This window comes from Salmo trutta, chromosome 27 (assembly GCF_901001165.1).
Source record: "Salmo trutta chromosome 27, fSalTru1.1, whole genome shotgun sequence".
NCBI lineage: Eukaryota > Metazoa > Chordata > Actinopteri > Salmoniformes > Salmonidae > Salmo > Salmo trutta.
In genome coordinates, this window is record NC_042983.1 from 20,898,942 (window position 1) to 20,920,110 (window position 21,169).

The 21,169-nt window shown below is 45.0% G+C and overlaps 1 protein-coding gene across 2 annotated transcripts in view; it reads left to right on the forward strand.

Moving 5' to 3' along the window:
* The window catches only part of LOC115164572 (protein turtle homolog A), a 52,790-nt gene that overhangs the window by 21,323 nt on the left and 10,298 nt on the right, over positions 1-21,169 (forward strand). For both annotated transcript variants that reach the window (XM_029717201.1, XM_029717203.1), the window contains 13 exons: positions 4,532-4,678; positions 5,348-5,499; positions 5,598-5,715; positions 11,918-12,059; positions 16,402-16,547; positions 16,666-16,808; positions 16,914-17,054; positions 17,148-17,264; positions 17,368-17,518; positions 17,634-17,745; positions 17,842-18,017; positions 18,118-18,356; positions 20,776-20,860. In XM_029717201.1, the coding sequence (XP_029573061.1) occupies positions 4,532-4,678; positions 5,348-5,499; positions 5,598-5,715; positions 11,918-12,059; positions 16,402-16,547; positions 16,666-16,808; positions 16,914-17,054; positions 17,148-17,264; positions 17,368-17,518; positions 17,634-17,745; positions 17,842-18,017; positions 18,118-18,356; positions 20,776-20,860 (1,869 nt within the window). The remainder of the gene's footprint in view (positions 1-4,531; positions 4,679-5,347; positions 5,500-5,597; positions 5,716-11,917; positions 12,060-16,401; positions 16,548-16,665; positions 16,809-16,913; positions 17,055-17,147; positions 17,265-17,367; positions 17,519-17,633; positions 17,746-17,841; positions 18,018-18,117; positions 18,357-20,775; positions 20,861-21,169) is intronic.

Consider the following 21,169-nt stretch of genomic DNA (forward strand, 5'->3'; position numbering starts at 1 on the left):
CGTCTCCCTTAAACACATACGGAACGGACAAAGAAAAACAAAACGGAGGCCTCTTTAAACAGAATGATCTGTCTTCCTCCATAGGTGCCGCTATTAATTGTAGCATATGAAATTCTGTATATCCCCGTGCATTACAACATGTAATTACGCAGCAGTGGGAACCACCACTGCAACAATCACATGTCCATTCCATTTCCTCCGAACAATAGAACATTATCCCAGAGATTTAACGCTGAGAGGCTGCATGGACCACAATGAACAGCATTTGCCACACAATCACTGCATCGGAAGTGTTGACTTCCATATGTGTGACACCCAGCTTGAATGGAATTATGTGGGTAAAATTAATACGATTTAACACCAGTTTCCCTAAAGTAAGCATGGGAGCACACAGTGATTTTAAACACAATGCAGTACATTACAGAGAGCCTCCTTGTATATTAAAACCCCAGGCCATGGTTACATAAAAACTGTTGTCAGAGTACAGGCAGTTCTCTGGCAGTGCAGTGAGCGGTGCAGCTCAGAAAGAGCTGAGTGATTTTTAACCTGCCACCCACTGGGGGAGAACCTGACTCTGGCTAATGTGAAGAGGGTGGTGCGTCTTAGAGGGGAACGCTGAACTGAACGGGTGCATTAGAGTTTCCATTATGCACCCTTCACTGCACACCAGCCAGACCTGTCAGAATAGCAGCTCGTTGTAAGGTAGACTGAAGTCGTCATGTGATATCTGGGGGTGGAAAAACAGTGAGGAGAATAGACAGGAAAAAGGAGCAGCTAGTGTTTCTCTGTCTCTGTGCTCCATAGAGACTAGTGTATAGGAGGACCTCAAGATATTGTGTTAATGCAGGCCAAGTGGGAGTAATGAATGTGTCTGCTGGAGTGTTACAGGCTCACTGAGGTCAGTGAGGTCTCACTCATTGGTAGTAGTCGGTGGATTATTGATCCAAATACCTTCTATAACCTCGCCATAATCTGTCCTTGTGGAATGCAGCGATGAGCCGTTTAACAATTTTCATCAATACTTGGTCATCTTTGATGAGTATTCAGATCCCCATATTTTTATTTCGAGTTGGGATGGTTTGGAAATTGTCCACACCTTTAATTTGGAACATTATTTTAAATCATGTGGTAGTGACCCATCTGTCCATCTTAACAAAAGCAATCATTTACAGGGCACATATTTATTTTTTATCTTATTCTGATTTGGTTTTTATGAATGGAAGCAATTTTGCCTTTTGGGACCATCCATGGCTAGACAAATAATTAAAATAAAACTGCATTTGTCACTATTGTCTGACCTCAGATTTGAATGAAAACATGCTTTTCTCTCTCTGGCTCTCTTTTATCTCTCACACTGGGTGCGTTCGTAAATTCAATCTGGAGTGCCAGAGTGCGCTCAGAGTGCCCCCTGGGCGTTCGTAAATTCAGAGCGTTGTAGGATTGTCTGTTCGTAAATTCAGAGCATTTCACTCTCGGCGCGTTCAGAGCGCACACTGGACGCTCTGGTCGAGGAGTAGGGTTGATCCGAGCATTCTGGCCTCACAACTGCAGTCAAGTACCGAAGCTAACTGGCTAACGTTGGCTAGCTTGCTAGCTACTTCCAGACACAAATGAGAGAACACCTCACTCTGACCATTTTACTTGCCCTAGCAGTGCTGGTTAGGCTGTTTTTATGTTATCCAGAGCATTATCAAGATCTGCTGCTGACAACAATTGAATTACGCTTTTTTTTGCCGACGTTTACTGACACCAGCCATATTCAATGGGTGTTGAGCGTTCGTAAATTTGTCAGTTATTCTGCGCTCTGGCACACTCAGACGAGAGTGCTCTGAAATCGGAGTAGGTAGCCAGAGTGAATTTAAGAATGCACCCACTGTCTCCATTTCCTACTGCTGGATCGGTCACAAGCCATTTACCCATTATTTCAATCCAAACATGTTTTCTTCCATGTGTACTTTTTTGAATCACAGGCACAAACCCACCCCCTGTGATTGGCCCTCCCTTCCCAGTGTTTTACCCCCGTCGCTCCCCGTTTCCACAGCAACTGAATTCAAATCCAAACTCCCAGCCCTGGGTATTCTTGGTTTCATCACTATGGTAATTTGAGAGAATTACGAGGGGTGGTGTGGGGGAGTTGCCTTCCCTTTGTAGTGATGGACAGGCAGGAGGGGAGCAAGAAAGTTAAGTGTTTGATAGTCCAACAAAAAATTCCCCAGTGGTGAGCCAGTTGGAACTGCACACTCAAGGTTTTGAAAATCAACTCATATGCTGTGCACGCTCATGCTTGCATGTCAGTATTTAGATTTATTTGGCCATTGGGAATTCCTTGGTTTGTGTTTGATTCTTAATCATTCTTAGAGGTGCTGGTAATCTTAATGAATTTAAAATGTCCCTCAGCATTTTTAGCCACAAAGGGATTAGGTGTGAGAGTGTGTGTGAAGTGTTACACATGATAGTTTTTCTCCAGTGCACTGGGTGTGGAGTTAATTCCATTGCTGTTTGGGAAAAAGTCTGTATAGGAAATAGGCAGCTCAGGGAGGATCCCTCACTTTGAGATAACAGCCAATGCCTGAAGTCTTTGATACACCTGTTATCATTTCAGCACACATTTCCTTTCTCTGAGTGTCCTATCAGCTCTCCTAAAAACACTGACCTGGGATCAGAGGTACCTTTTTTTGTAAGCACAAACTGAGAGCCGCCCAGTAATGATTGGGTCTGTGTTGAAGAAGGTCAGACAATCATTACCTCTGCAAGCATACCTTACTATTAACCAAAACAACAGCCCCTCTCAGGAATGTGGGGTTAATTGTTACTCATTGTAATCCCTTTTTAAACACAGTGTGGTGTTTCACACTGAAGCCTCAAGGCTGTGGGTGTATTTTGCTTAATTAATCACAAGGCTACCTCCGGCCACTGCTGTCTGAAAGGAAAACATCCTGGACAGCTGAATAGATGCTGTTTTCCTCTGATGTTTTTTGGCATAATTTCAAAGTTGAAGTAAATTCAATAAATCTTTTCTGTCATTCAACACCCTGGTGAAATGACCTCAGGAGCTGAAGTACAAGGGTCGTGAAAAGATTCAATGATGAGGATGCTACTCCGTCTCTATTCTCATGCTTATTCAATGAACAAACTAGGGGCTTTTTTTTCTTCAAATAGGGGCTTTTTACACATTGTGTTGTCAATCATAGGATTTAGTGTACAAGGTGTCTACAGTCTTTATTCTAGATTCTGCAGGCTGTAGAATTGCATTGGTTATCTACTACAATTGCTTACTACAGAGGTTTATAAAGCCTAAGCATTTATCAGACATTATCATATGAAGGCATTCAGTTGTACAACTGGCTAGGTATCCCCCTTTCCCTTTCCCTATTACTTGTCAGAGGGTTAATTGGTTTAACTTGTTCCACCTTGAAAAATATGTATATTTCTTGTGTTTAAAAGCCAAGGGCTTCCTCCTCTGCTCATTTATAGCTCCAAACATTATTAACTTACATTTATGAGTAACTCATTGGGTACGTTTGTTTTGTTCTGAGGGGATGCATGAGGTTTCTCTGTGACTGCTCTGTTTATTTTAAAACTGCTTGGCTGTTGCCTGCTAAAAGCATGAGTTTTCCACTGATTTACTATAAACATCCTCCTATCATTTAAAACCCTGCATTTGGGGAAAAAAGAGTTCATTGAGAGACTGAATAAAAGGAGGGGGTGGGGAAAGACGGGTAACTTAGTACCCTGAAAACCAGGCTTCAGTCACCAGGCAACCAAAAGATCACGTTTCAAAGCCCGACAAGGAGTTGTAAGAAGTAGAAAGAAAAAGAGAGGGGCGGGGTGTGAGATAGAGAGACGTGTGTTTGGAAGGAGGTGGGGGGGAGAGAGGACTTCATAAAGTGTCTTCCGCTTTCCACAGTTTCCCTCTCTGCCATATGTTCCTCCATGATAAACAAAAACAGGTGGTACATTTCAAAACAAATCTTCAGATTCCGGTGGAATCTGGTGACATTTTGACATTGATAAGAGCTTCTCTCTAGTGTTGATTTGTTGGTATTGGTACCAAACTGCCTTTACCCTTTTTTATCTATTCTCTTCATCACTCTCCATATTGTACACAACGAGAAGTCTAAATATAGTAAATCTTTCTCAACTAGAATCTTGCTCTGCTTGTCACAATTGAATCATGTGTTTGTACTTCCCTAACCCAAGGTCTCTGGCTTCTCTTTAAATTACATTCTCTGTTTGGCATTTATGTCATTCCATATATTCCATTAAGCAGACCGAAAAGTCCTGAGTCCTAAACCCTTTGGGGAATTTAAGTAATGTATAATTGATTATTTGATACTAACTCACAGCAAACTTTATGGGACAGTATAGTTGATGTCCTGAAAACCCATGAGGTTTGACTTTGCCTGTGGCCTTTTGTGACACTGGATGCCTGTGTCCTCTGCTTGGTAAGCCCACTGCCTGCATGTGCTGACTCTGCTAGTCTGGTTGTATGTTCTGACCCTGGGGGCTCTCTGTCTCTCTCTGTGCCCAGGCCGTGTGTCTCTGACCCGGGGGGCCTCGCTGCTGGTGGAGGGGCTGAGCCTGGAGGACGAGGGCTGGTTCGAGTGTCGCATCCTGCTCCTAGACTGCACCACAGACGAGTTCCGCAACGGCACCTGGACCTTCCTCTCCATCACAGGTGCAGCTCAGTGGGTCTCTGTGGCCTACAGGACATGTCATCCTCTAACTGCCCACAACCATCAGTGTTTTCCCTTTAGAATATCCTCAACATCCTCAGCATGTCCCTCTCCTGTTTATCTTCATATGGAGTCTTTTTTCAGTGTATGAGTTGTTGTTGCATAATGCTCAGTGTTTTACACAGTGCTCACGACACGTCTCGTCTCGCCACAGGGGACGTAGACAGTGCACGTGACTTCACCAGGATAGTGGAGGCTAAAGGGAAAACAATGTTTTGTGTTCAAGTGTTTCTCTTGTCCTGCATCCTTCTCTCCTCCTACTGTCACTCTCTCCTTCTCTCCTTTTCCTATTCTGTTTTCCCATTCACACACATATCAAAACACATGCCACTCCAATTTACTATCTACCTCTCATCCTCTCTTTCTTTCCATTTGTCCATCTTGTCTTATTTTTTTCCTCCCTTACGCATCAAATAGGATATCATCAGGGCAAGTATTGTGTTACATCCATGTAACGTACCTGGTTACTCAACATGTTTGGGTGATCAGAGGCCACGACTAGCTTACAGATATAGCAGTAACATAATTCATAGTTTCCCATTAGTAGTTAATTAACTAACTAGAGAATTGTGTTACATTTGTTTGAAGATCATCTAATTTTCCCCCTGCAGCCCCACCTGTATTTATCAAGACTCCGCCTACCTTTGTGGAAGTCCTGCTAGGGGACTCCCTGACCCTCAGCTGTGGTGCCCATGGTAACCCTCGACCAACTGTTATCTGGCATAAAGATGAGGCCCCAATTGAGAATGGTGAAAAGATGGTGGTATGTAGAAAAGATTCTGTTTGCTGTTGTTGGATGAAGATGTTGGTCATGATTCAAAGCATCTGCAATCTCTTTCTCTCTCCCTCCCTCTCTCACAGGTGCTCAATGGCACCTTATCTTTGGCTCCCATCACCAGAGAGACATCAGGAATGTATAAATGTCATGTGTCCAACTCGGAGGGGAATCTGACCCATACTACCCAGTTGCAGGTCAAAGGTCAGTCTGACTATCTTCTAACCATCTGGGAGACTCTGCGGACTTCTCATAAGCCCAATCAGCTCAGTTCGCTCACCTTAAGGGTCTCCAATGTATTAACCCCTAAAGGTTCATACATTAATCCTTAAAACCTTAGGTCTGGTCAAGAAGACAAACCATTTAGTTTACTGACCATTTAGTTTACGGAGTGGCTGAGGATACATCTTTTCTGGACCCCCTCTTCCCGTCAGCTAAAGGTCCTGAAGCTTCTGCGCATGTATGGGATTCCCTACTTTACTCATAGAGAACAGGCTACTCTGACGAATGGTGGTCGTTTAATAAAGTTAGATCAAAGCTGAATCAATGTTCCTAACATTAGGAACACCAGGATTCAGTACCCCTGTCTTTCTCACCACTGTATGTCTCTCATTGGAGAGGAGCCTGGAGAAAGGGAGAAAGAGCCTACAATGACCACACAAAGATTTCTGTCTCCACCTAGTGTGCTTGTCTTCTCCCTACACTTACATTTTTGCTACATAATTTCTGTAACCAAGATTTCAGGGTATTAGCAAACACATACACTGAGTGTACAAAACATTAGGAATACCTTCCTAACATTGAGTTGCACCCCCTTTTGCCCTCAGAACTGTAAATGAGAATGTGTTCTCAGTCAACTTACCTGGTAAAATAACGGATAAATAAATAAAAGAAATAAAAGAACATCCTCAATTCGTATATATATAATAATTATACGAATATATATATATTCATTAGGATTTATATATATATTTTTGGCCATTTAGGAATGTGTTATTCAATGTGTTTCTATGGGCTATAGTGGTTAAGGCCAAATTCAATATTTTAACAAATAATTTATACATTTGATACCTAAAGGTGTCCTAAAATTCAAAATCAAATAGCTAAAGTATCCATGGTAGGACCTTCTTAAAACAATTCCATATGTCAGCTTACAATTTTTCACCTGTAAAACTTGACCACAAAAATGTGTGCCTAAATTAGAGGTAAAGAAACACGTGCACAGAACGTGATTCGGAAAACTTCAGCTCTGGGCCACGTTCAGTAGCCAAATGTTGTTGAACATTGCAGATAGGAATGCCATGAATAGAGCCTACGTGATTCCTTGTTCAACATGTCAGAGAGGCATGTTTGTTCTACAACACATATTTCTCTCTGAACGTTCCAAAACGTTGCATCCTGCTGAATGCGTGTTCCTGGGGAAAAGGGTTCCAGGGGGCTGGGATAGGGCGGTTACCTACGGATCCGCAGCCTCTGCCTTTAGTTTAACAGAAAGCCAACTTAAAGCACATATGTTTTCTGGGAAAATAGTCTGGGTAGCCATTTGATTAGCTGTTGAGGAGTCTTATTGCTTGAGGGTAGAAGCTATTTATGAGCCTCTTGGACCTAGACTTGGCACTTCGATACCGCTTGCCGTGCGCTAGCAGAAAGAACAGTGGCTGGAGTCTTTGACAATTTTTAGGGCCTTCCTCTGACACCGCCAGGTATGGAGGTTCTGGATGGCAGGAAGCTTGGCCCCGGTGATGTACTGGGCCGTACGCACTACCCTCTGTAGTGCCTTGCGGTCGGAGGCGGAGCAGTTGCCATACCAGGCAGTGATACTCTCGACGGTGCAGCTGTAAAACCTTTTGAGGATCTGAGGACCCATGCCAAATCTTTTCAGTCTCCTGAGGGGGAATAGGTTTTGTTGTGTCTTCTTCTCGACTATCTTGGTGTGCTTGGACCATATTAGTTTGTTGGTGATGTGGACACCAAGGAACTTGAAGCTCTCAACCTGCTCCACTGTAGCCCCATCGATGAGAATGGGGGCGTGCTCGGTCCTCCTTTTCCTGTAGTCCACAATCATCTCCTTTGTCTTGATCACTTTGATGGAGAGGTTGTTGTCCTTGCACCACATGGTCAGGTCTCTGACTTCAGGTCTACCACTGTTGTGTCATCAGCAAACTTAATGATGGTGTTGGAGTCGTGCCTAGCCGTGCAGTCATGAGTGAACAGGGAGAACAGGAGGGGACTGAGCACGCACCACTGAGGGGCTCCCGTGTTGAGAATCAGCGTGGCGGATGTGTTGTTACCTACCCTTACCACCTGGGGGCGGCCCGTCAGGAAGTCCAGGATCCAGTTGTAGAGGGAGGTGTTTAGTCCCAGTGTCCAAAGCTTAGTGATGAGCTTTGAGGGCACTATGGTGTTGAACACTGAGCTGTAGTCAATGAATAGCATTCTCACATAGGTGTTCCTTTTGTCCAGGTGTGAAAGGGAAGTGTGGAGTGCAATAGAGATTGCGTCATCTGTGGATCTGTTGGTGCGGTATGCAAATTGGAGTGGGTCCAGGGTTTCTGGGATAATGGTGTTGATGTGAGCCATGACCAGCCTTTCAAAGCATTTCATGGCTACAGATGTGAGTGCTACGGGTCAGTAGTCATTTAGGCAGGTTACCTTAGTGCTCTTGGGCACAGGGACTATGGTGGTCTGATTGAAACATGTTGGTATTACAGACTCAGAGAGGGAGAGGTTGAAAATGTCAATGAAAACCCTCTCCAGTTGGTAATCCGTCTGGTCCTGTTGCCTTGTGAATGTTCACCTGTTTGAAGGTCTTACTCACATCGGCTGCGGAGAGTGTGATCACACAGTCGTCCGGAACAGCTGATGCTCTCATGCATGTTTCAGTGTTACTTGCCTGGAAGCGAGCATAGAAGTTATTTAGCTCATCTGGTAGGCTCGTGTTACCGGGCAGCTCTCGGCCGTGCTTCCCTTTGTAGTCTGTAATAGTTTGCAGGCCCTGCCACAGCCGACGACAAAACAGTCCTGTAGTTTAGTATCTGCTTTATCTGACCACTTTTTTTATAGACCAAGTCACTGGTACTTCCTGCTTTAATTTTTGCTTGTAAGCAGGAATCAGGAGGATAGAATTGTGGTCAGATTTGCCAAATGGAGGGCGAGGGAGAGCTTTGTATGTGTCTCTGTGTTTCATGTCCTGACCCTAGTAAGATGTAATTTTCTATAGTAGAGTAGGTCAGGGCGCGACAGGGGGTGTTTTGTGTTTTTCTATGTTTTCTATTTCTATGTTTGTGTTCTAGGTTTTCAATTTCTATGTTTTTTTTGGGGGTTGATCTCCAATTGGAGGCAGCTGGTCCTCGTTGCCTCTGATTGGAGATCATATTTAAGTAGGGGTTTTTCTTCCTGGGTTTTTGTGGGTAGTTGTTTTCTGTTTAGTGTATGTCACCTGACGGAACTGTTGTCGGTCGCTTTGTTGTTTTGTTAAAGTGTATTCATTAAAAAAGTAAATATGAGCACTATACACGCTGCGCCTTGGTCTCCTTTAGACGACCCTCGTTACAGAACTACCCACCATGATTGGATCAAGCGGCGTGCCCGGGCTGAAATGGACACCTGGTCACATAGTGAGTGGACAGAGAGGAGAAATTGGACCTGGTAATCGAGAGATACCGGAGCCTACCTGGGAAGAACGAGAGGCAACCCCCAAAAAATGTTTTGGGGGGGCACACGGGTAGTTTGGCTGGGCCAGGGGTGAGGCCTGAGTCAACTCCCCGTGCTTTTTGTGGTGAGCATGTGCCTGCCTCTCGCACTCTCTCTCCAGTGCGCCTCCATAGCACAGTGCGTCCTGTGCCTGCTCCTCGTGCTCTCCCTCCAGTGCGCCTCCAGAATCCAGTATGTCCTGTGCCTGTTCTTCGCACTCTCCCTCCAGTGCGCATCCATAACCCAGTACGGCCGGTGCCTGCTTTGAGCACTCGGTCCTCAGTGCGTCTCCCCAGTCTGGTGAGACCGGTTCCTGCTTCACGTACAAAGCCTCCAGTGATAATCGATGGTCCGACGCCTGTAGAGATGACCCATGGCACTAAGCCTCTAGTGATGATCCATGGCCCGGAGCCTGTAGGGATATTCCATGGCACGAAGCCTGAAGAGGTAATCCTTGGCAAAAAACCTGGAGGGATTATAAATGGTCCGGAGTCTGTAGGGATAAACCATGGCACGAAGCCTGTAGGAATAATTCATGGCCGACACCTGTAGAGATAATCCATGGTAAGAAGCCTCCAGTGATGATCCTTGGCGCAGAACCTGTGGAGATGATCCATGGCATGGAGCCAGCAGCAACGGTCACTAGTCCGGAACCTAGTATGACGCCTCCCAGTCCGGAACCTCCGGCGACGTTTCTCCGTCCGGAGCCTCCAGCGACACTCCTCAGTCCGGAGCTTCCAGCGACGCTCCCCAGTCCGGAGCCTCCAGCGACGCTCCCCAGTCCGGAGCCTCCAGTGACGCACCCCAGTCCGGAGCCTCCAGCGACGGTCCGCAGCCCAGAGCCTCCAGCGGCGGTCCGCAGCCAGGAACCTCCAGCAATGATCTACAGTCCGGTTCCTTCGACGACGATTCACAGTCAGGTGGTAATAAAGCAGAAGGATCAACGGGTGGAGTGGGGAGTACGCCCAGAACCGGAGCCGCCTCCTATGCTGGAGGTTAAGGTTAGGTGGACTGCATTTGAGCCGGCATAGACAATCATCACCCTCCCTACCCTCCCTTTTGTTTTTTTTTTGTTTTTTTGGTTTGTTGCATTTGGAGTCTGCACCTTTGGGGGGGGGGGGGGTACTGTCACGTCCTGACCCTAGTAAGATGTAATTTTCTATAGTAGAGTAGGTCAGGGCGTGACAGGGGGTGTTTTGTGTTTTTCTATGTTTTCTATTTCTATGTTTGTGTTCTAGGTTTTCTATTTCTATGTTGTTGTTTTTGGGGTTGATCTCCAATTGGAGGCAGCTGGTCCTCGTTGCCTCTGATTGGAGATCATATTTAAGTAGGGGTTTTTCTTCCTGGGTTTTTGTGGGTAGTTGTTTTCTGTTTAGTGTATGTCACCTGACGGAACTGTTGTCGGTCGTTTTGTTAAAGTGTATTCATTAAAAAAGTAAATATGAGCACTATACACGCTAAGCCTTGGTCTCCTTTAGACGACCCTCATTACACTGTGCTTGAAGTTAAGGTGGTGTAATATTTTCCCCTCTGGTTGCACAATTAACATGCTGATAGAAATTAGTTAAAACTGATTTAAGTTTCCCTGCATTAAAGTCCCCGGCCACTAGGAGTGCAGCCTCTGGATGAGCGTTTTCCTGTTTGCTTATGGCGGTATACAGCTCATTGAGGTGTAGGTATGTAGACAGCTACGAAAAATACAGATGAAAACTCTCTTGGTAGATAGTATGGTCTAAAGCTTATCATGAGATACTCTACCTCAGGCGAGCAAAACCTTGAGACTTCCTTAGATATCGTGCACCAGCTGTTGTTTACATAAATGCACAGGCCCCCGCCCCATGTCTTACCAGAGGCTGCTTTTCTGTCCTGCCGATGTAGTGTATAACCCGCCAGCTGTATGTTCTTAATGTCGTCGTTCAGCCACGACTCGGTGAAACATAAGATATTACAGTTTTAATGTCCCGTTGGTAGAATAAACGTGCTTTCAGTTCGTCCCCTTTATTTTCCAGCGATTGAACATTAGCTAGCAGGACGGAAGGCATGGGAAGATTAGCCACTTGTCGCCTGATCCTCACAAGGCACCCTGATCTCTTTCCGCGAAATCTGCGTTTTCTTCTCCAGCAAATAACGGGGATCTGGGCCTGGTCGGGTGTCTGTATTAAATCCCTCCCGTCCGACTCATTGAAGAAGAACTCTTCGTCAAGTTTGAGGTGAGCAATCGCAGTTCTGATGTCCAGAAGCTCTTTTCGGTCATAAGAGACGGTAGCAGCAACATTATGTACAAAAGAAGTTACGAACAACGCGAATAAACAAACAAAATAGCATGGTTGGTTAAGAGCCGATAAGACGACAGCCTTCCCCCCCGTCACCATTTTACTATCAGGGCCCATATCCCCAAAAGCATCTCAGAGTAGGAGTGCTGATCTAGGATCTGTCAATATAATCTTATTCATTATAATCTAAAAGGCTAAACTGATCCTAGATAAGCACTTTTACTCTGAGATGCTTTGTGGATACAGGCCCAGAGCTACTGTGACACTTCCATCTAGTGGTGTATGGTCTATAAATGCACTGTTCTTGTCACATCAAATCCTCAACTGTTATTTGTGTCCGCATACCTGTATCATTAAGGTTTATCAGTATGACTCACTTGTTTTACAACCAGAGAAAAGCACATGTATGCAGTAATTAAATTCTCCCAACTTCAAAATAGGTCCTCCACTCATCATCATCGCCCCAGAGGACACCACCCTCAACATATCCCAGGATGCAGTTCTGCAGTGCCAAGCTGAGGCCTATCCCTCCAACCTCACCTATGAGTGGTGGAAACAGGGACAGAATGTCTACCATATAGAGTGAGTTGACTTTGACACATTGTAAACACACAAACTACAGTAGAAACACAAACTTCAACACAAACACACACAGAAACACAAACTACAGTAGAAACACAAACACACACAGAAACACAAACTACAGTAGAAACACAAACTACAACACAAACGCACAGAAACACAAAGTACAGTAGAAACACAAACTACAGAAGCTACTGGGATCAGTGGCGGTCAGTGCAGTTTAAGATGACGAAGGACAATCTTTTTTATTTTCATAAGCATGGCCTTATTTCTATTACAGCATATTGGATAACTGTCATTCATATTCCATTCACCCAGTTCAATGTGACAGCGATAGGTTTAGGCTACTACAGTACATTATACTCAAATTTTCCCTATGTCCATCATGAGGTTGCTTCAACCTAGCCTATAAATGAAAATGTACAATGTAGGTGCACACAGGTCGAGACATTTTTTTTAGGTGACAGACACATGGACAGACAGTGACACATTCAATAATGCATTGCACACTCTTGCCTGCATCTTGCTGATCTAGGGTGTAATCATTAGTCTAACAGTTGCAAAAAGAGTTTCTGTTGGACAAATTCAGGTATGCTTATCCCCGTTTCATTCCGTTTGCTTCCGTTTAAGAAACGTTATTCAAGAGAATCGGCGGAATGAATACACACCTGATCACGTGTAAACACAGTTTACTTTCACAGCAGCCATGTTGTATTCCTTCTCGCATCTATGCGCTCTCCTCCTCTCACCTTTTCCATTCGCTTGTGGACATCAATGCACTTCAATGCACAACACATCAGCTGTATGTGGCCAGGCAAAAAAAAAAACTTTCCAAGCCAAACCATATCATAACCGCTACACACAGCCTACATTGTTGTCACCATATAAGCTAAAGCAACATCATCATCAACATAGCTAATAGAACTAATGCGTTAGTAAACCCTCTACAATCATGCAGTAACGTTACAGTGTATAGTCAGTAAGCAATTTAGCACTTACACCGGCAGGCCCCGATGGCAATAAATTAGTAAAACCAAAAGCTTACCTTGACTTGGAAGAGTTCCAGTGTTGTGTTGGATAGTAAAAGCCAGCTAGCTAAAATAGCATCCCTCTGTTTGAGCAATGTGTTTGAGTAGGCTAAACTAGCTACAGTTGAAGTCGGAAGTTTACATACACCTTAGCAAAATACATTTAAACTCAGTTTTTCACAATTCCTGACATTTGATCCTAGTAAAAATTCCCTGTCTTAGGTCAGTTAGGATCACCACTTTATTTTAAGAATGTGAAATGTCCGAATAATAGTAGAGAGAATAATTTAAATGAGTGTAACTGAGTCAGGTTTGTAGACCTCCTTGCTCGCACACGCTTTTTCAGTTCTGCCCACAAATGTTCTATAGGATTGAGGTCAGGGCTTTGTGATGGCCACTCCAATACCTTGACTTTGTTGTCCTTAAGCCATTTTGCCACAACTTTGGAAGTATACTTGGGGTCATTGTCCATTTGGAGACCCATTTGCGACCAAGCTTTAACTTCCTGACTGATGTCTTGAGATGTTGCTTCAATATATCCACATAATTTCCCTCCCTCATGATGCCATCTATTTTGTGAAGTGCACCAGTCCCTCCTGCAGCAAAGCACCCCCACAACATGATGCTGCCACCCCCATGCTTCATGGTTGGGATGGTGTTCTTTGGCTTGCAAGCCTCCCCCTTTTTCCTCCAAACATAACGATGGTCATTATGGCCAAACAGTTCTATTTTTGTTTCATCAGACCAGAGGACATTTCTACAAAAGGTACGATCTTTGTCCCCATGTGCAGTTGCAAACCGTAGTCTGGCTTTTTTATGGCGGTTTGGAGCAGTGGCTTCTTCCTTACTGAGCGGCCTTACAGGTTATGTCGATATAGAACTCGTTTTACTGTGGATATAGATACTTTTGTACCTGGTTCCTCCAGCATCTTCACAAGGTCCTTTGCTGTTGTTCTGGGATTGATTTGCACTTTTCGCACCACTTTTCGTCTCCTTCCTGAGTGGTATGACGGCTGTAGACCTCAACAAGTCAACTTAGTGTATGTAAACTTCTGACCCACTGGAATTGTGATACAGTGAATTATAAGTGAAATAATCTGTCTGTAAACAATTGTTAGAAAAATTACTTGTGTCATGCACAAAGTAGATGTCCTTACCGACTTGCCAAAACTATAGTTTGTTATCAATAAATTTGTGGAGTGGTTGAAAGACGAGTTTTAATGACCTAAGTGTATGTAAACTTCCGACTTCAACTGTAGCTGCATTTGCTAGCTAAGTAAGTGAAACTGAAAGTTTTAAAAAAAGAAATCTGTCTCTCTATCTCTTTCTTGCTTCTTCATTTTCGAATAAATTAATTTGTTCAAACTGTTCAACTATTGTCTTTCTCTCTCTTTGAGTCAACTAATCACCGCATTTTATGCACTGCAGTGCTAGCTAGCTGTAGCTAATGTTTTCTGTACTAGATTAATTCTCTGATCCTTTGATTGGGTGCACAATATGTCAGTTCATGCTGCAAGAGCTCTGATAGGTTGGAGGACGTCCTCCGCAAGATAAATTACTGTGTAAGTCTATGGAATTGGGTGAGAACCATGAGCCTCGTAGGTTTTGTATTGAAGTCAATGTACCCAGAGGAGGACAGAAGCTAGCTGTCCTCCGACTACACCATGGTGGTCGCTACTGTAACGATGTGCGCTGATAGTCGGGAAGCAAGTTCAGGGAGTGAGTGTTGTAATAAATAAACACAACATAATACAAAACACGAACAATGCACAGCCATGAAACTGAAACAGAAACAATGATGCATGGGGAAGGAACCAAGGGGAGTGACATATATAGGGCAGGTAATCAAGGAGGTGATGGAGTCCAGGTGAGTGTCATATTGCGCTAATGCGCTTAGCGATGGTGACAGGTGTGCGCCTTAACAAGCAGCCTGGTGACCTAGAGGCCGGAGAGGGAGCACACGTGACAGTACCCCCTCCCTGACAAGTGGCTCCAGCCGCAGGACGCCGACCAAGCTGACGATCCCGGGATCAGGAGCGGACCGGTCACCTCTGCTAAGGCGCGGGAACCTGTCGATCCAGCTGAGGTGCAGGAGCATAGCGACCTAGAGCATCGGAGAGAGAGCATACGTGACAGTACCCCCTCCCCGGCGCATTCGGCTCCAGCCGCAGGACGCCAACCAGAGGGACGATCCCGGGGATCAGGAGTGAACCGGTCGTCTCCGCTGAGGCGCAGAAATCTGACGATCCGCTGAGGAGTGAGAGCCTGATGCCTCGGTCCTGACACCCGGGCCCGACATCACCTCCAACACAAAAACAAAAAAACTCCCTGATGCTTCCCTTTGGTGAGGTGTCATTCTGTATTATGTTCGTGTCATGTTCTTGGTTTTGTTGTTTTATTAAAACGTTTCACCTGCACTTGCTTCCGACTCACCGCCTCGTCATTACAGCTACCCTACAGAGTGCTGTTGAGGCTACAGTAGACATTCATTGCAAAACAGTGTAGTTTAATAAAGTATTTAATGACATTTGAATATATTTAGTATAGTTTTATCTAAAAAGGATGGTCCTCCCCTTCCTTCTCTGAGGAGCCTCCATTGACTGGGATATGTGAGAAGCATACTGTCTTATGATGTGTATCTATGTTTCCAAGCCCATTGCAAGCCCATTTCCAAGCCCATCGTTTTCCTCTACAATACAAGTTAATTCGATTGTTAGTGAGTCAATTATATACCAGTAGTAGCATTTTGACCACAGGTAATTCTTAGACAATGGAGCATATTGCAACTAAGAAGACATTCAAGCCTCCCGGGTGGCGCAGTGGTCTAAGGCACTGCATCGCAGTGCTAGCTGTGCTACCAGAGATTATGGGTTCGAGCCCAGACTCTGTCGCAGCCGGCTGCGACCGGGAGGTCCATGGGGGGACGCACAATTGCCCCAGCGTAGTCCGGGCTAGGGAGGGTTTGGCCGGCAGGGATATCCTTGTCTCAGTGCGCACTAGCAACTCCTGTGGCGGGCCGGGCGCAGTGCACGCTGACCAGGTCGTTTCCTCCGACACATTGGCGCGGTGGGCTTCTGGGTTGGATGTGCATTGTGTCAAGAAGCAGTGCGGCTAGGTTGGGTTGTCTAAAAAGGATGGCTATCGACCTTCGCCTCTGCTGAGTCCGTACGGGAGTTGCAGCGATGAGACAAGACAAACTACTACCAATTGGATACCATGAAATTGGGGGAAAAAAAGGAGTAATATATATATAATATATTTTTATAAAAACACTAAAGGCCAGGTTGTGATGTGTGTGTGTGTTTTGTTCTCAGCTATCTCAAGACCCGTGTGAAGATCTTAGTGGACGGCACACTCCTCATCCCTAGTCTTGTCCCAGAGGACACTGGGATTTACACCTGTATACCAACCAATGGGCTGATGACCCCACCCTCTGCCTCAGCACACCTCAAAGTCAAATGTAAGAATTGTGGTTCACTATGGCTACTTTATGCATGTCTTGATTTCCTGGCCTGTGTGTTATAGTCCATCTCTGGGAGAGTGACTTACTGTATATATATTTCCTTTGTCTCTCTTAGACCCTGCCCGGGTGGGCCGGATGCCCAGGGAAACGTATCTACCTACCGGCATGAGGGGAGTCATCTTCTGCCCAGTCCAGGCTGAGCCCCCCATGCTCTTTGTCAACTGGACCAAAGATGGGAACAATTTAAACCTTGACAATGTAGGTATTCACACTGGGAAACATGAATCCTAATACATAGAATATATGTCATTGATCTCTGTTGTATTTCATGTTTGTTTTCTCCTTTTGTCTATGTCTGCTCAGGTCCCTGGCTGGAAGGTGAACTCTGAGGGCTCAGTGTTTATAGCCACAGCCAATGACGATGCAGTGGGCATGTACACCTGTACTGCCTATAACAGCTATGGAACCATGGGTCAGTCTGAACCCACTAAGGTTATCCTGCAGGTAAGGCTGGTCTCCAGGCCTCTGTTCCCTGGTCATAGAAAACCCTGCTGCCTGTGGGTCTGGATGGACTTTAAACTGTCTTTCCCTCTGCAGGATCCGCCCTCATTTTCTGTGTCCCCTCGTGCTGAGTACCTGCAGGAGGTGGGCCGGGAGCTAGTCATCCCCTGTGAGGCAGATGGAGACCCCTCTCCCAATATCACCTGGAGCAAGGTGAGGTGTCCCTAATAGACACAGCTGATGGAACCCCAGAGAGCATAGCCCTCTCTCTCTGTCTGTTTACGCTCATCTCTGTTGTTGCTCTCTCAACTCATAGGTTGGTCCTACTCCTCGCTCCACATACACTGTGCTGTCCAACGGCTCCCTCCTCCTGAAGCCTCTCAGGAAAGACCACCAGGGGGGTTGGGAGTGCCTTGCCACCAACCGCGTGGCCACTGTCAACACTGGCACTGTGGTCTTGGTTCTGGGTGAGTTGACCTCTGCATGGAGTAAGATGGCAAGACATGCCATTCTGTAGTACATTGGTAAACAGGGTATACCGTTCCACTGGTGTATGCCAAATTTCCCTCATCTTCCCCCCAGGCACCAGCCCGCATGCTGCCTCATTCGTGTCAGTAAGCACCGGGATGAACCTGGCCAATGTGTCCTGGGAACCTGGATTTGATGGAGGATACACTCAGAAGTTTACTATCTGGTTAGTAACTAATCTCAATGTTTATCAGAATGACACAGGCCATTCTCTTCTTTGTCATGGTTCTTAAATCTCTGAGTCCCTCCCTCTTGGCCCCAGGGTTAAGCAGGCTTCCAGAGGGAAACATGAGTGGGCATCTCTCCCAGTGCCCACCTCCAAGTCCCACCTGTTGGTGACAGGGCTGCTGGCTGGCACCAGCTACCAGTTCAGTGTCCTGCCTCAGAACAAACTGGGCTCTGGACCCTTCAGTGAAATCACCTCTGTCAGAACGCAGGGTCAGTACAAGTTTTAACTGACAAAGCACTCTTTCATTTGTCTGTATTGGACACTGATCAAATTGTTTGTTGTTGATCTTATCCTGTCTCTCCTCCACAGCCCTACCAACAGATCCACCGACAGTGATCACCACTCTACCAACTATCGACCCTCCCTCGTTCCTGTCAGCCAATCAGACAGTGCTTGGGATTGTTCTACAGTGGTATGCTCCTGAGTCTCAGGCCACACCCCTCACTGGGTATGTCCTCCAGGCTCGGAGGAACAGAGGCCAATGGGTCATTCTCAACAGCGCTGTGAAGGCCAACCAGAGTGAACTACTGGTACAAGGATTACTGAGGGTGAGAGGCAATTATAATTCTGGACCTTGGCAGAATGAATGAAGACACTAACTAGTAGATAAATGAGGTCTAATAAAAAGTACTTTAAAGTACATTAACTGTAATCTGAAGACGATGACTTCCAAGCTTTAATGTGTTTTCAGATACAGTGCCTTGCAACAGTATTCACCCCCTTGGCGTTTTTCCTATTTTGTTTCATTACAACCTGTAATGTAAATTGATTTTTATTTGGATTTCATGTAATGGACATACACAAAATAGTCCAAATTGGTGAAGTGAAATGAAAAAAATTACTTGTTTAAAAAATTCTAAAAAAATCAAAAACAGAAAAGTGGTTTGTGCATATGTATTCACCCCCTTTGCTATGAAGCCCCTAAATAAGATCTGGTGCAACCAATTACCTTCAGAAGTCACATACCGTAATTTCAGGACTATTAAGCGCACCTGAATATAAGCCGCACCAACTGAATTTAAAAAAAAATATTATTTTGAACATAAATAAGCCGCACATGTCTATAAGCAGCAGGTGCCTACCGGTACATTGAAACAAATGAACTTTACAGAGGCTTTAACGAAACACAGCTTGTAACAAAAATAAATAGGCTTTAACGAAACACGGTTTGTAACAAAAATAATTAGTCTTTAACGAAACACGGCTTGTAACAAAAATAAATAGGCTTTAACAAAACACGGCTTGAAACAAAAAATAAAAAATTTGCAGTAAACAGTAGCCTACCAAGAAAGTCATTGGTCACTATCTTCCTCCTCCTGTGCACTGAAACCATCTCCTTCGGTGTCGGAGTTGAATAGCCTCAGAATTGCTTCATCCGATATTGGATCGTTTTCATTGTCGCTCTCGTCACTTTCATCCGGAGGCAAATCCCCCGCTGAGCCCTCTTCAACACGCAGCAGTCCAGCCTTTCGAAACCTGTTGATGATGGTGGATTTTTTGACAATGCTCCACGCTGTCAAGACCAACAAATTTGAAAGCAGGAAAAATCCATATATTGGCCGCGTCATTGTTTAAGCCGCGAAGTTCAAAGCGTGGGAAAAAAGTTGCGGTTTATAGTCCGGAATTTACGGTAATTTACGGTAATCTGTCACATGATCTCAGTATATATACACCTGTTCTGAAAGGCCCCAGAGTCTACAACACCACTAAGCATGGGGCACCACCAAGCAAGCGGCACTATGAAGACCAAGGAGCTCTCCAAACAGGTCGGGGACAAAGTTGTGGAGAAGTACAGATCAGGGTTAGGTCATAAAAAATATCTGAAACTTTGAACATCCCACGGAGCACCATTAAATCCATTATTAAAAAATTGAAAGAATATGTCACCACAATAAACCTGCCAAGAGAGGGCCGTCCACCAAAACTCACGGACCAGGCAAGGAAGGCATTAATCAGAGATGCAACAAAGAGATCAAAGATAACCCTGAAGGTGTTGCAAAGCTCCACAGCGGAGATTGGAGTATCTGTCCATAGGACCACTTTAAGCTGTACACTCCACAGAGCTGGGCTTTACGGAAGAGTGGCCGGAAAAAAACTATGGCTTAAAGAAAAAAATAAGCAAACACATTTGGTGTGGGAGACTCCCCAAACATATGGAAGAAGGTACTCTGGTCAGATGAGACTAAAATTTAGCTTTTTGGCCATCAAGGAAAATGCTATGTCTGGCGCAAACCCAACACCTCTCATCACCCTGAGAATACCATCCCCACAGTGAAGCATGGTGGTGGCAGCATCATGCTGTGGGGATGTTTTTCATTGGCAGGGACTGGGAAACTGGTCAGAATTGAAGGAATGATGGATGGTGCTAAATAAAGGGAATTTCTTGAGGGAAACCTGTTTCAGTCTTCCAGAGATTTGAGACTGGGGTGGAGGTTCATTTTCCTGCAGGACAATGACCCTAAGCATACTGCTAAAGCAACACTCTAATGGTTTAAGGGGAAATGTTTAAATGTCTTGGAATTGCCTAGTCAAAGCCCAGGTCTCAATCCAATTGAGAATCTGTGGTATGACTTAAAGATTGCTGTACACCAGCGGAAACCATCCAACTTGAAGGAGCTAGAGCAGTTTTGCCTTGAAGAATGGGCAAACATCCCAGTGGCTAGATGTGCCAAGCTTATAGAGACATACCCCAGGAGACTTTCAGCTGTAATTGCTACAAAAGGTGGCTCTACAAAGTATTGACTTGGGGGGGGGGGGGGGGGGGGGGGTATGCATATAGGTATGCATACCCAAGTTTTGCTAATCAAATGATACAAACCCCCCAAAGATCCATTTTAATTCCAGGTTGTAATGTAACAAAATAGGAAAAATACCAAGGAGGTGAATACTTTCGAAGCCCCTGTATGCTGCCCAAAATTGTGTTTATTGAACACATGTCCTTCTCCCCTCTCCCCTGTCCCCTCTCAGGACTGCATTTATGATCTGAGATTGGTGTCTCGCAGTAACAAGCTACTGAGTGAGCCCAGTGAGTCTGTCAATGTGAACACCACAGGTTAGTATCATTACTGTACAGCCAGCTCTGATCAACTGTATGATAGAAACACTGGTTATGTTATAAAGCTAAGACTATCATGACACAAGGCGAGACCCAGATGCAGACACAGGAGGCAGATGGTTGGAGTCTTACAATATTTATTCATCCAATAGGGTAAGGCAAGAGAATGGTCATGGACAGGCAAAAGGGTCAAAACCAGTTCAGAGTCCAAAAGGTACCAAAGGGCAGGCAGAATCAAGGTCAGGGCAGGCAGGATGATCAGGCAGAGGTCAAAATCAGGTAGACGATCAAAAAGAGAATAGCACA